Below are 14,382 nucleotides of genomic sequence, written 5' to 3'. Positions count from 1 at the left end.
TTCGAAAGACGGGCACGAGAAGACCCCGCGTTCGAAGAGCCCGCGTTCGGAGAGCCCCCGGTCTTCTGGACCCGCGAGGGATTGGTGTTCTTCTTGGGAGGCATGACGCTATTCTGTTGGAGCACCAGTGTTAGAAAGATTGAGCATTGAGCCAGCATAACAATAGTGATCGAAAACGTACCGATAAGATTGGAATGCTAAGGAAATTTGTGGGGAAAGAAAGAAGGAAGAGTTTGAGAATGGAAAAGGGAGAAGGTTGGAGAAGGTGAGCGAGTAGGAGAGGTACCACCCAGTTCTAGATATGGGAAGTTGACACCGCCTAAGGTGGTAATGTTTTCAAGCATATAGCTGGGATGGCATTCGACTAGTAGCTCGACACGTGAATTCTGGGTCACCTCTGATTTTGGGAGCTCCATGTATTCGCACTTATATGACCAATAGCTATTAGCCCATGTACGGGCTTTGGTTGGGTATAAATCACTATGTACAGAGTTGCTTGTCAAGGACGTCTGCTTGAAGCTAAAGTGGATCCCTTGAGTCTAATGGCTATGGTAATGGATCATCTTATCAATGCTACACATCCTACACTTGATGGATGGTACGAAAATTTTTGGTAGTCTCAATTGAATGTATCAGATTTGAAAAGCTTGATTCCTGACGGGAAATTCGAATTGCAAAAGCATGTTCACCTGCTGAAGAAATAATACCGCGCGTCATAAATTGTTCCTTATTTGTGGTTATGCATGGTCGTATGCTCGGGGATGCTTGTATTATCAGGATGTTTACTGCTCGCCGTCGTCACCGGTGGGAAGGTCAGTTTCCTCAAAATCCTGCTCCTGGGGGGTAATAGGCCGGATCTTTCTGATCATGGCTGGCGTCTGGAATCGCTTCCTCAATAGAGCCAGACTCCGAGACAGGCTCACTCTTGATTGCCGGGTCTTTGTTAGCCGTGTCATTGTCGGAGTCATGAGTCTCATGTTCGTGAGTGGGGGCGGATTCCTGGCTAGCCGCAGAACCCTGGGTAGAGGCAGCCACAATGCGCATGACACGCTTGCGGATGGTGTTGTAACGGCCGCTAGCAGACATGTAGGTCATGTTCAGCTGGTTTCCGATTTCGCGGTAGTTGGGCTGGGTTTGATTTCAGCATACCTTCGACACCCGTCGAAGACGAATGTTGGGAAGACTTACGTTCTGTATATCAGAGTACTGAATGCAGGCAAATAAGAACATGATGTCCTTATCATTTTGGTCCTTGACGGAAGCAAAGGAAGTTAGGGGGATTGGCTGATCCTTCAGGCTCATGATCTTCTTGCGCTGCTTAGTTGCAGGCTCCTCGGAGGCGGAGGCTTCGCCCGCGCCTCGCTTACGAGGCTCCTTAGCAGAAGAGCCTGAGGGCGAAGCTCCTGTCGATTATTCCTTAGCCTTGGTTGCCATTTGGCGGAGCCGATTGATGAAGGTGCTCGTCAGTCTTACCAGGGGTATCAGTGGCCTTCTTTGCTTTCTTCGATGGAGGCATGGCTGATGTTTCGACTAGTCAAAAGGGATGGTTAGGCAGAAACGAGGTTGAATTTGTTAATGGAGTGGGCGGACCTTGATGGGAATTGTCAAATATCGAAGTTGGGGAGGATTGAAGAGGAAAAAAACCTTAATGTGTCGAAGGCTGGGAGATAAGAAAACTGAGGAATAATAACGGGGATGAAGCCGGAAAGAGCCCTGAACAGGCCAATGAAAGGATCGAAGTACTACAGGAGTCGTTTCTGGCGAGGAAACCTCATCTGACGTGAATTCATGATATAGTTACAAAAGGGCATGCGCCTCTGTCGACCCTACTAATCATAGTCTCATCCTGATAGGCTAGTGTTCATAAGAGCTTTTAGGCCTTCAACGCTTGCAATCGTGTGCCTTCGTGGGATTTAGCGATGATTTTGCATTTAGAAAACCCATTGTACAGAAGGTGCTACAGCTCTAGTGAGAGAAAAGAATCGAGGCAAGACAGCTTGATCACACCCACCTTGTTCCATTAATCGAGCGTAAATATATATGACAATCACGAATAAATTAAAGTTTAAATAGCGGCCTTTGCTTGTAGTCGAGCTGCAATCATGGGAGTCTGGAGTGGGAGATCGTCAAGTGGTTGTATTTGGACGCTTCAAGTTTGATATTGGCGGTGGTAGCAACGAATTGTCACGAATTGGTCTATACCACCTCCCTCTCTGCGTAGGAATCTTCCTAAGCAAAGTGGTTTGTAGATTTATATGATAGAAACGGGTAAGCTGATGTGATTGAGAAGGATATATGGAGAAATAGCATGAGCTTTTCTACTTGAAATTCCGCATCCTAGTAATATTAGTTACTAGTATTCAAGCCGTAGAACTCATCATTTGTTCTGCCTTTTTGAGCTGCCAAAGATTGCGATCCTTCGAGGACCATAGCTCCCTTGCACGTACAAACCACATATATGAGAAGCTGCTTTGTTAGAAATGCAGCATAAAGAACAGCAAATTCGAGATATATCTAAGAATTGGGCTACAAAGAGGCTACATCACTGAAATTTCCAGTCAATGTCCGTAGACTTATCGGTATCGAACGTCAGCTAGCTGGCTCTCACAGCCATTTCTGCATAGCAAAAACAAAAAAAAAAGAAAAAATGCAATAACTAGGGACATTGTTCAAGCAAAAAAAGAGAGAGCTGAGTATTCCCTTAAGTCTTCGGGGCTTTGATGCAAGCATTCGACTCACTCCGCCATGATCCTAGACAATCTCAGAGACGGGCTTGTACTGCTGAAGTAATTCATCAGCAACGTCCACGAGATCTCCAGTGGAGGCACATACATCCGCGTCTTCGTTTTCGTTGCCATCCTCGGAGTCCTTATACTCCAAAAGATTCTCATCTCCGAGGTCCGCGGCATCTCCAGATTCTGTGGCATCTTCATAATCTGCGGCGTTCTCCACCTCAGGCTCACCGGCATCTTCAGTGCTCGTCTTATCGGCTTCAGCCGAGGTAAGATTTGGGAATGTAATGGAGTTGTCAAGCTCCGCCTTCTCGATGCGATCCTTCAGGCGAGCAAATCGCTTCTGTGCAGCAGGGCGTGAACAGCCGAGCTTGCGGCCCACTTCGCCATAGTCAGGCTAATAAAAAGTGGTTAGGGATGCATCAAGGAGCATTAAAAACCTGGAAAGCACTTACAGCACCTCCAGCAGACTGGACGACATAATAGAGAAGCATCAAATCTTTGTCGGGGCCAGCGGACCCTGCGCCAGAAGACTTCGACTTGGACTTTGTCGCAGTCTTTGAAATACTACCCTTGGCTTTGCGAGGGGCAGCGGCAGCTTTGCTAGTAGGCTGGTTACTGCCGGGGACGGACTTGAGTTTGGCCATAATGACTGGTATGAAAATGGCGTTCGCTTCTGTATGCACGATTCTGCGTTAGACGAAAAAAAAAAATGAAATTATTCTTTGTTACCTTTCTGTGTAAAGCGTCAAGAATGCTTTAGTGATGGGTATGATGCAATTGAAAGTTTAGTAGAAGGTGATGGATGAAAGAAGGAAGAAGACGAAAGCATGAGAACTCCTAAAGAGGAAACGTAGGACTTGATTGGAAATATCTCTTATATGAAGTAAACCATTTCTGAGCCTTAGATGAAGTATGAGAAAAGTGGAAACGGCAGCATAATGAAAAGATGAGTACCACCTAAGGGCGTTGCCACTCACTCAAACGGGCTCCCAAGGGCGAGCACTCTGCAGTCTACAGCCTAGGAAAGAACTACCATGAATATAGTCATACAGTACTATGTCATTCCTTCATTAAATAGTTTATCTTTTTCAGTTTTCATGCATGCGCTACTGCATTCAAAATGGACTCCTTGACAGCCTCTGACAAAACTGAATAAGAGCCTCGAGCGGCATCAACAGCTCCATCTATCAGAGCATCATGACCTTGCCTAGAGTCACCGTCATCAAGGACAGCTTTAGAACTATCGCCTTTAAGCCAAAGTTCTGTAATCTCATCCCGGGCTGGCATATAAGCCACTACACAGGCAGATAGGATAGAGGCATGCTCAGCAGGGTCTGTGTCTAGCATGAGTCTCCCAGAACCAGAATGTGATGCTCCAACATCCTCTGTAATAGCAGCGACACCGCCAGCCACAAGATCTAGACAGTCGATACGCGCATCAGCAATTGCGGCTGACGCTGCAGTGATACACCCCGCAAGGACATTCATTATACCCCACGAAGCATCGTGGGAGTCAGGCGGTTCACCCCACCAGCGGTCGTCTTCAGCTTCCAAGATTGTGATGGTAATATCAAGGCCGGACTTGGGCCAGCGCTCTGCAATGATAGCGCCGCGCAGGGCTGTCTCTAGATGTACTCCGAGATCCCGCTCGCTAGAATCGCGGACATGGCCTTTCCTTCGGCGCGCCGCAAAGGGGGCATATTTGACATGTGTTGTAAGGACCAAGTTCGGAGAGTATGCCGCAGATCGAGGCAACGGTTTCGGACCATGGACAGTGCAAGTAAGCTTCAGTGCTGAGGATGGAGGGATCATTGATTTGGGGTTGGAGCGGTTGGCAGCAAGAGAGGCAGATGGTTCGAATTCGAGGTATGCAGATCCTGAGGCGGAAGGAATCAGGCCAGTCTTGAGAACTGTATCAATTGGTTAGCGGGGTCTTTGATTTCTTTTTTAGCGAAGCTCTTACAGATTTTCCGCAGCTCGGCAGGTTGGCGCTGACGTCGCGGGCGGTCGCTGGGATTTGATGATTGAAGACCTGACTGAAACACCGGTGGTCGCGTGCCCCCAGGGGGACCGTTGACACGTCGCCTATCGTTCATCGTGTCTTGCGCAGAAGAATAGAAACGGTATAAGAAAAGTATGGCGTTGAGAGCCCAAAAGCCCAGAAGCGGAAACCTTGTTTGCAGTGTTTGGCGCGGGCCCACCGTCGAGCTTTTTCTTTTGTCCCGCCTCGATTCCCTTTTTCTTCTTCCTTTTCTTCCCCGAGCTCCTTCAGTTCTGCCCTTTTAATGCCAAAGGCGCATGTCGCGAAGCTCAGAATCTTGTATTCTCGCTTGAACTAATACTATGGTAAGTCTGCTCTGCTGCCACTGTCTTCCCCCGTCTTTATGAGGAAAAGTTTTCCAAAACTTCTGTTCGACGACAAATCAATGGGTCATGAACAACATGCACTACCATCTGAACGACAAGACAATATTCTCTATTTTATCGAGATTAGCAGCTTTGATCATAGGGCTGACCTAGTACGAAGACAGGGTTGCAGAATGGCTCACTGCCAATACTACGTTGGGACTTTCTAACAGGTATGGTGAACCTTTTCTCTTTTTATTTTTTTTTCCCCCATTTCACCTCCACCTTACTATGATGAGAAACCTTTTTTTTCAGTTCTGCTTCTGCAAATTCCTTGAAGAAAACAAAATACCTTACCAAAATCTCCTGATCGTGCTTCATCACTTCACTACTCGCCATTGTCGCTGTCAATGACGCTCGCTGACAATTCCAAGTTTAGGTCGTTCTCCTTGTTCCTTCGAGTCCACTGTAAGCCCTGAAGGTACGACTGAGCAATTCCCTCCATGCCCACCCCCCTTTATGATGACAACTAGTCAATCCATTCAACGATCCTTCGGGAATCTCCCCTCGAGTACGTATCCTCACTGGCATTTTGTGCAAAACAGTTGTCGATCCATGCTCCGGATCCCTATACTGGACCTCTCGTGACCCTCTGGGATATGAGAGGGAGGAAGGTTGTGGACACCCTGGTCATGGGCTCCGTCGACAGCTGGTGCAACTGGCTGGTTTGGCTACTATGCTTGGCTTGTGTTAGCGCTCCCGGGCTGGCCTGTTCGTCCGTCTTGGGCGGCAGGCTTAGTCCGGAGGCTAGCAGGGGATGGGATGAGTTAACCGGCTTAGCTGATTGTCCTTGCTATTTTCTTGCAAGCGACAGGCGTGCTTTGTCTTTTACCACGGAATTTTGTGATTACTGTATGCTGACTTGACGTCCAGGCTTTTGCCGCTACCTTGAGAAATTTCGTAGACGGAAATTTCGTAGACTAGACTTTCACACAATGCAACAATCTGAAATACGGAAAATCGTTCCCTATTGATTGTAGAGAGAGAGTAGAAACACAATCAAGAAGTAAAGGCTAGAAAAAGACCTCGGGCCCTCGCTCTCGGCAGATCCTTGTCTAGGCCGATATTGATCCCTGGAAATTTTGTCTGTGTTGCCTCCCACCACCGAAAACAACCTGGCAATCACTCCAAAAGGCAACTATTGGCCACTGTGGGATATCTCGATTCGTTATTTACATTTTTCGTACTTGATTTCTTCAAATCAAGGGCATTGCAAGAGGCCTAGTAGGCCTAGGACCGATTCTCTTCCGAAAACACCAAATCCAGTTCTAGATGTCGCCTTATTCAGTCTTATCACGACTGTTTGGGATGATAACACGCGGTCATAATGAAACTTAGAGAAGCACTTGAAAAGAATTATTCTTCCTTGCCACCGTCGACAGGCGTTGTGGTGCCGCTCGAGCGCGACATGCTGTAAGGCGCCTTTTTCCGGAATCAACAAGGGTTCTAGGGGAGAAAAGAAGATCAAGGGGAATACGTACAAGAACTCTCTTCGCATTACAAATTCTCCATGCCAAATTCCGAACATTGCCATCGGATTTGACGACTTCTGGGGCCAATTCCACACCAAACCTGCGCATAAGGGTAAGTAAATCGGCCATGTAAAAGATGCGGCAAGGCAAACAACTTACATTTGATGGACAGCAAACACGACTCGTTTTGCAAATTTGCCCTGGCGCTCCACAAGACCGCCAAACTGCTCATCGACGGTTTCAGGCGCAATCTCGGGGTCGCGGTCAAAACAGTTCTGGACAACTGGCAAAAGAGCCTTCTCCACGGCAACCTGCATGCCTTCAAACTCGGGGCTTTCGACCTCGTCGAAGTGATGGATGCGGATCTCGAAGGGCCGAGAGATGGCCATGACGTTATGCGAAGCATTGTGGTGGTAACGCAGCTCGAATGTACCCTCGGTCCAGAAGAGCTGGTCGCCAGTGAATACGACCTCGCCCGAGGCAATCTCGTGGCTTGAGCGGTTCTGCTCGCGGGAGGACTTGACCACCACGTCACTGGAGATGATACCTTTCTCGCATGTCAAGTTGTCATAGGCTGCACGGTTGGTTGCGAGCCAGCGCCCCTGCGACGAGACACGGGTGACTTCACGGGACGTGTTATCGGTAACACGATAAAGGCCGATCCAATCCTTCTTGCTATGGTTGAGGGGAGCAGTCCACTTGACGTTGATGGGAGAGCCGTATTCGAAGGTCAAGTTCTTGAGGTCACCGCGGCGATCGAGCGGCAATTGTGCATTGGCACCTTCACGGCCTTTGCCTTGCTCGGTTTCCTGAACCGGCTTGGTCTCGGTACCTTCAACGGTCAATGAGTAATCATGGAGGTCGTACCCGGCCACGTCGGCATCAATGCGAGAGATGGTGATTCGGGCTGGGTATTTCTGGAATAGAGCTGTGGTATCCTTGACAAACGTATTGACTCCGGCAGCTAGCTTCGGGCGGGCGTTATCGAGAAGATCTTCGATGAAGTCGAAGGACTCGTCAAACATTCTGTCCATGCTTCCGTGTAGCTGCTTGAGAGAGGACGGGAGGGACTTCTTAAGGTTTTTGACGACGCCGCCATCCTGGCGCAAGCTGCGACCGTACAGCTTTTGCATGTGAGGGCGCTCCACGAATTGGATCGAAGCCAGAGTCAAGATGTGGCTGAGAACAGCCAGGAAGGTAATTGCACCACTGCTTGTGATAATAGCCGCACCCCACACGCCAGCTAGACCCAATACACGCTCTGGATTGTTGAGGAAACGATAGATTCCATTGTAGGTTAGCTTTGGAGATTCATCGAAGAAGAAATCTCCATAAAACCAGCCGAACTCGCCAAGAGAATCATAGACACTGATTGAGGTCCAGATCTGCAGAATGATCAAGCCTGCGCCCAGGACGTGTCGGAACAGTACAAGACCGTAGTTCCAATCGGCCGGGATGGTGTACAGCTTCCATACTGCCGCGATGAAGCTGGCATAGCACATGACCATACTCAGGTGGTAATTCCCTTTCCACTGGTTCCACGCCTCTTGGGGGGTCTCGCCATACTTGAGGAAATGTCGAGTCCAAGTCTTGTTGTTCGACTGTCTGTCCAGCTGGTACCCCATACCTACAGAATACCATAGGCGCCAGAGAGTCGCGTTGACCACGAACCAAAACTGATAGGTAGGGGTAGAGGGGGTCAAGGCAGTCAATGCAAACATTAATACCTGTATCAAAAGGATGGAAGAATCAGCCGTTCTATAGAGGTCCAGGTTATTCAACCCCAGGAGGTTGTGGACCGATGGTGGTGGCTTAGCTGAGTACGATGAAGTCGAAGTCGCATAGGGCGGTAGTTCTTCAGTGGATATCGCTGCATTGGGGCTTTCTGGTTCCAAGAGGCTAGGGGTCGATTCCACACAGACTGAGCGCTTTCGGGGTGGTGGCGGGTTGTAAGTCTTGTCGATGTGTGGGTTTTCAACGAGCACGAGGAAGGCGAATTGAGCTGCATGGGCCAGGATAGAGATAAGAAGTACTTTATAACTAGCGGCCATCAGAGAGATGCCGTAATAGCCCGCATAGCCAACCGAGTACATGGGATGGGGTGCCATCTCGAAGACTCCATCAAAGGTCAGTTCTTGGTCGATGAGGTAGAAGAAGTCCCCCCCAGTACCAGGCATAGTCCTTGACAACACGATGGGCATCCAACTTCACCCACAGGTTGAACAGCACCAGCAGAATACCGGCAGTCCATCGAAGGACAGTCATGAGGGTGGACTCGTCGGTAGGACGGTGTCCGCAAGCTATTGCAAAGAGGCAGTAGGAGGTGAAATCACACATCAGGATTATATCCACCAGACGCCTGAACACCAGCCAGGTGTTGTATTCAAGGGGTGCTTTCTCGAACGAGTAGTCATGGGGAATTTTGGTCTCCAGCTCTCGCTTAATCCAGCGGTACAGCGCAGGATGTGGGTTGTCTCCAGTGGCCGGATTGACGAAGATCTTCGTCTTCTCAGCCCAGCGGTTCATGATTTTATGGTGGGACTGGTTGTGAAGTAGCCATCCAATGCCAGCATTGTATGCCGCACGCCAGAAGGCATAGATGGCTGCAAATACGGGGATTTGAGTGCTGGTGGGCAACAACCAGAGCAACGAGATATGCGCAGCAAGGAGCACTAGAACGACTGCATCGGAGACATTCTTGGGTTCTGAAGGAGACAGGAGCTGGGAGACCATGTCATGGGTTTGGGGTACAGTAAAGACTATGCAATGCGCGATTAGTCGGGGTAATGATCCACAGGAACCGAAGCGGCGGCGATCCTTCGTTGTTAATGGCATGGGGGCGAAAGCCACATGGATTCAAATCTGATATCGCATGCGCAACTGCATTGAGATCGTGCAGGTGATAATGTCACGCCAAAAGCTTAACATACCTGTTCCATCGGGGGTGCGTCCATAAGTCTTCTGGTCCTTCTCTCCGGTCGGCTCCACCTCCCCATGCTGGATAAGAGCATCGCGGCCTCCAGTTGAATCAAGGTGCGAAGCAATTCGTTCTCTCAGCCCGGCATCGCCAGGCTGCAGGGTACCTGTTGAACGGCCCTGATCCATGATGGTGTTGAGAGAAACGAAAGTGTTCTAAACACGGCGCTCTGATGACAAGTACTCCCGGAGCATGTGACAGCCTAGGCGGGATCGCGATTGGCTGCGCGGCTGCCAGGACCAATTCTCCGAAAATGCAAGCTGAAAGGCAAATTTATTTTAGGCTATGAATAAGGTACCTGGAAGTCAGTGACAGGGGGTTAATGATTGGGGTCTTAGCAGCTCGCGTAATGCTTTGCCAATTCCAGGGTGCGATGGCCCTTATTTATGTGGGAAAAGAAACCCACTATGCGACAATACAGTGGAACCATGAGCGTCGAGGCTAGCGTGCCTCCCATAGGTGCTCATCGCGAGTTACGAACTTTGTGTCTACGGCCTGCGGGCCCCAGAATGAAGCAGAAGAGGAAAGAAGCGGAACCGATCCCTAGCCTAGACCCCGATGCACCCTGCCAATCCCAACAAAACTGGTTTGGGACTATTTGTTCGGGGGTCTCAGGGTTATGGCAACATAGTCAATGTCATAATAATTGGCTGTTGCACTGTATGTTACACGTCTCCCTTCTGCGCTTCATGCGGGGTCTCTGGAGAGGGGAATTCCGCGGCAGCAGCGGATCCCCGTGCGACTGTCATCGCATCACTCCACTAGGAAATGACATGCAGTTGATGCTATCGAAATAATCATGGGTTGCTGTGGTTTGCTTCTTGGGGACATGCATTTTACCGGGGAGATTCCGGCATCAAGGGCAAAGACAGAATCGTCATGGAAACTCGGGGAGAAGTCCAAAAGGCAGTGGATCTTTGCAGAAAATTCTGTGTCTCAGCGGGGTTGATAATCATAACATTAATGGATTCTGATTCCGGGTGGTCATATTTGCAAGAGGGCCTCCCCGGACGTGTAGGTCCCCCCCACAAGTGATATCATCGCGCTAACGAGTCAGTGCGGAATATGACCCACGTTTGCTCTGCCAAAACATCCCATGTTCGCTCGGGATCATTTAGAGGATCATTTAGAGCCACGCCGAACCGGCGGCAGATGCTCTAAATTCTGACAGGCCAATAAGAGTCTCGACCCTGAAATTAAATAGGGATTGGCCTCGGGCCTGCGGAGCTTGGTTTGGGTTAGTTGATATGCAAGGTCATTTACGGCAAAGTCTGGCTGCAATTCGACAGGAGGGTTGGATCGACAAGGCAAATCGCGCCCTGGTCCTCATTTCCATCCGCTGCCTGTGAAAAGGCGCATACTTAGTTGCAGGATGCACAAGTGCCCTGAAACGAAGGAACAGAGTGAAAGGGTTTTTTACTAGCTAAGTCCAGGTCGGTGGGGGGGTTGACTAAGTGAAGCTTGACTTGGCGCCACGAGAAGACCACCCAAATTTCGCACCAAGCCTTGCCCTTATTGGCTTGGCTACTTGGGGACGCACATAGTCTTGTGCCCTCGTGTGCTTCTTCCTGGCTTTACGGCCTTGCCTGCGTCCTGCGTTTTCAGGTTTTATCCAGGTTCATCTGGTCAATGTTCCTCATTACGGTTTTCTTTTTGTCTCTCTGGTTTATTACTCTTGCTCAGCTGTTCCTAGTCGTCTATTCGCTACCTTTTGCTTGCGTTTTCCCCTACCGGCCATGTTATATATATCTATGCTTTTCCTTCCCTTTCTTCGTTCTCTGGGGTCCTCTATTGTTTCATTTCATAACGCCTACTATGCACCCTATTATATAACGAACTACAAGTTTTTGTTATCCTTACTCTCGTCTATAGATTTTCGGCACCCAACCTATCGTATACCATAGCCTTCCGGTTTAACACTTCTCAATCCTACTCTTGTGGACCCTCCCACGAATTCTTTGCTATACTCTAGCTGCTCGCAACCTACTCAGACGCCTTTATATAAAACATGTCCCGCTTGCCGTCAGAAAGTCAACCGGCGGAGACTCCGTCGCCGTTTGCTTACTGCTGCCGAGACACCGGCGTCTCGCCCTACAATACAATATTCGCAACCTTCCTCGGATTTACTCTCACCTGCACAACGTATTCTCTGTTCGAAATGCGCCTGACCTGGCAGCATTCCCGATTTAGGACGTGCGACCGTTGTCGCCAGTGGAAACGTAATTACCGCCGCTCACCACCGTGCAGGAAAGGCTCTCTTTTACAGTTTGCTGCGGCCACCCAAAATGGCTTCTCTGCTCCCAGTGTACCTCGTCCTCGCCGGACATTCCGCTCCTTGCCAGTTCAATGAGCAGATGGCACCAGCCAAAGGATACTTCGAGCACAAGCGCCCCACGATGCATTAAGCCAGGCCATGGGGTTTTTGTGCAATGAGCACCGCCGTCATGTGGTTGCCTCCCAATCATTCACCCCAGATATCTCGACCTCTGATGTACGGGAATCCGTTTCCAAAGCGTATGTATGTAGTTCTTGCGGTAGATTTATTTTATTTGCTGATCTAAACCCTATGTGGATGACGAGGATCCTTTGTTACTTCCCCTAAGTGGTGTTCGCACTCTTGAGACACGATTATAGACGACGTCGAGTTTGGCCCCTCTCATCCTCAAAGTAAGACTCATGTACAAATTCTAGCTCGCAGTTCGTCACAGTTAGCTACTGTCACTTTTACCGGGCAACTTACTGAGTTTCAGGCCTCGGAAGATGCTGTTCTTGGTGGCCATCCGAAAATGGTCGCAAGTATGAATGACCTGGCGGAGATATTACTCGGATTGTTTGTTCCTGGGCCCTACTTGCCGGCACTTCTTCGGGAACATGCCGTTTCCGTGCAGCCGCGGCGGAATGCTTGCTCCCAAATATGAGCGATTGTTGAGCCTACTCTCACATCCTACAAACTAAGCCTCGCGGAAAATATTGAACTGCTGCGAAAGTTCAAAGAAGATGGCGAGGATGATGCAAGACTTCGAAAAGCGTCACTTCGAGTGATCCAATCCAACCACCTTTTTTAATGCAGTTTGAACAATCATAGCAGTGCGATCAAGAAGATCATTGATATATCAATATGTAGCCATCTGATTGGTCTCTAGCTACTAAATTACGAATTCATGTGTTAACAACTATTAGATGTTGCATTAAAATGGTGTCAAAAGAACTGAATCCATATTGACTAGTATGCATATGGACGAATGAGAACTGACGGAACCACCAAGTGAAGTGTGATTGATTGACTTACGAAAGAAACTACAGAGTAGACCGAATGGAAAAAGGGCGGTTTAAGCTGCCCCATAGCAGTGTAACTGACTATTCAAGTAATCTATGTCTTGGTGTCATCCGCATATTGCACGGAAGCACATAGGAAATTGGGGTTGAATTTGAACCAACCCTATGTCACTGTAATAAATCTCTCCACTTTTCCGTGATACATAGATATTTTGCATGATTACGGAACCAAGGTTCGTCGAGGGTCCCGGTTATATTTTGATAAAAATGCGATGAGGACCTCCTTCAAAGCAACATCCGTCATTTCTTCCACCATTGCGTCGATCTTGGCTGACATGGCCTTGTTCCAGTCGTGAAAGGCTTCGGATACATTCAGATCACGAAAGAGCTTCATTACCTTTGAAATATCGCCATCATTAGAGGATCCGTAGCACTTCCGAAATACCTCTTTTTGGTCGTTGTTGCAATTTTCCAAGGCATAAACTGAAAGCCAACTGCATTTATTCTCCTGGATGTCGGTCCCGATCTTTCCAGTGACCGAAGGATCACCGTAAACATCCAAAAAGTCATCTCGGGCCTGAAAGACAAGACCTAAAAGCGTTGACGCCCTATGAACGTCGTCTAGCATTTTGGCAGTCGTGAGTTTTAAATAAACAAGAGGAATTGCTATCGGAAGGTAGAAGGTATAGAATGCTGTCTTTTGGGCGGCAATGAACTCATACTGGTCCCAAGTAAACCGACCCGGTTTCAGTAATTTCGCTGTGGCCATGAGATCACAGTGCTGGCCAAGCTCGGTCCGAAGGGCAGCCTCGTCAAATAGCTCGTGGAGGTCTAGATAACGTGGATGATCCCGAAAGCGTTTCTTGAGGGTAAAGTAGATCGCTGATTTCAGAATGCAGGCATCGTTGATAGCTATCATGCCAACATTGTCTCGGCGATACCAGCAGGGCTGACCGCGTCTGGTGGAAGAACCATCCATGATATCGTCCCAAATCACGTATGCTGCATTGAAGAATTCAATCAAGCATCCAAGAACCGCGAGCTCCTCGCTTTGGACCGGAGAAAGATCATGACCGTTTAGTATAAAGCCAGTATCAAGAACTGTTCGGCCTCGTAACAGATTTCCACCTTTTGTGGTGAGAACAAAACACTGGAAAGGGGTGAGTCAGTACAGTGGCCCATTATGCAGTATCTTGCGTCCCTCGTACCTGGTAAATCCTGTCGACTGCTTCAGGTCCGAGTCCTATAATGCTTAGATGCTCTGTAATCTCCTTACTAACATCAGCGAGGACGCCTTGGAGACTTTCAGAAGCTGAGATAGCCATAGAGACTGAATGTGCTCAAGGGAAGTTATCAAGATGTAAGCTGGAGGCCACTTGATCAAGTAAGGATACAGGGTACCAGATCTAAGTTCCCGCCAAAAGAAATTTTTGGGGTGAAAATGAGGGACAACTTTCTGGTAAACCTTTAGAGGCAATAAAAAAACCCCAGAGGCATGTCATGTGTGTAACCTGAA

At 48.7% G+C, this 14,382-nt stretch overlaps 6 protein-coding genes across 6 annotated transcripts; 1 reads left to right on the top strand and 5 right to left on the bottom strand.

The window, feature by feature from the left end:
• Positions 1 to 822: 822 nt before the first annotated feature.
• On the bottom strand, positions 823 to 1,516 carry N7468_001456 (uncharacterized protein; the record flags this gene model as incomplete). Its single annotated transcript, XM_058470753.1, has 3 exons — positions 823 to 1,128; positions 1,189 to 1,403; positions 1,474 to 1,516. 3 exons carry the CDS (start codon positions 1,514 to 1,516, stop codon positions 823 to 825), a joined length of 564 nt encoding a protein of 187 aa, XP_058333894.1.
• Positions 1,517 to 2,751: 1,235 nt separating this feature from the next.
• Positions 2,752 to 3,379, bottom strand: N7468_001455 (uncharacterized protein; the record flags this gene model as incomplete). Its single annotated transcript, XM_058470752.1, has 3 exons — positions 2,752 to 2,781; positions 2,833 to 3,129; positions 3,188 to 3,379. 3 exons carry the CDS (start codon positions 3,377 to 3,379, stop codon positions 2,752 to 2,754), a joined length of 519 nt encoding a protein of 172 aa, XP_058333893.1.
• A 451-nt stretch (positions 3,380 to 3,830) lies between these two features.
• On the bottom strand, positions 3,831 to 4,831 carry N7468_001454 (3' exoribonuclease family protein; the record flags this gene model as incomplete). The annotated part of the gene is made up of 2 exons (XM_058470751.1): positions 3,831 to 4,645; positions 4,699 to 4,831. 2 exons carry the CDS (start codon positions 4,829 to 4,831, stop codon positions 3,831 to 3,833), a joined length of 948 nt encoding a protein of 315 aa, XP_058333892.1.
• Positions 4,832 to 6,497: 1,666 nt separating this feature from the next.
• N7468_001453 (phosphatidylethanolamine N-methyltransferase) lies at positions 6,498 to 9,718 on the bottom strand (the record flags this gene model as incomplete). The annotated part of the gene is made up of 5 exons (XM_058470750.1): positions 6,498 to 6,563; positions 6,623 to 6,713; positions 6,773 to 8,794; positions 8,829 to 9,372; positions 9,544 to 9,718. The coding sequence occupies 5 exons, from the start codon at positions 9,716 to 9,718 to the stop codon at positions 6,498 to 6,500; spliced, it is 2,898 nt and encodes a 965-aa protein (XP_058333891.1).
• Positions 9,719 to 11,598: 1,880 nt separating this feature from the next.
• Positions 11,599 to 11,940, top strand: N7468_001452 (uncharacterized protein; the record flags this gene model as incomplete). The annotated part of the gene is made up of 1 exon (XM_058470749.1): positions 11,599 to 11,940. The coding sequence occupies one exon, from the start codon at positions 11,599 to 11,601 to the stop codon at positions 11,938 to 11,940; it is 342 nt and encodes a 113-aa protein (XP_058333890.1).
• Positions 11,941 to 13,086: 1,146 nt separating this feature from the next.
• On the bottom strand, positions 13,087 to 14,191 carry N7468_001451 (FPP/GGPP synthase family protein; the record flags this gene model as incomplete). The annotated part of the gene is made up of 2 exons (XM_058470748.1): positions 13,087 to 14,016; positions 14,075 to 14,191. 2 exons carry the CDS (start codon positions 14,189 to 14,191, stop codon positions 13,087 to 13,089), a joined length of 1,047 nt encoding a protein of 348 aa, XP_058333889.1.
• Positions 14,192 to 14,382: the final 191 nt, after the last annotated feature.

This window comes from Penicillium chermesinum (genome assembly GCF_028974085.1).
Source record: "Penicillium chermesinum strain IBT 19713 chromosome Unknown utg000002l:1.0-5270490.0:1.0-5274688.0, whole genome shotgun sequence".
NCBI lineage: Eukaryota > Fungi > Ascomycota > Eurotiomycetes > Eurotiales > Aspergillaceae > Penicillium > Penicillium chermesinum.
This window is presented reverse-complemented; position numbering and strand designations above follow the sequence as displayed.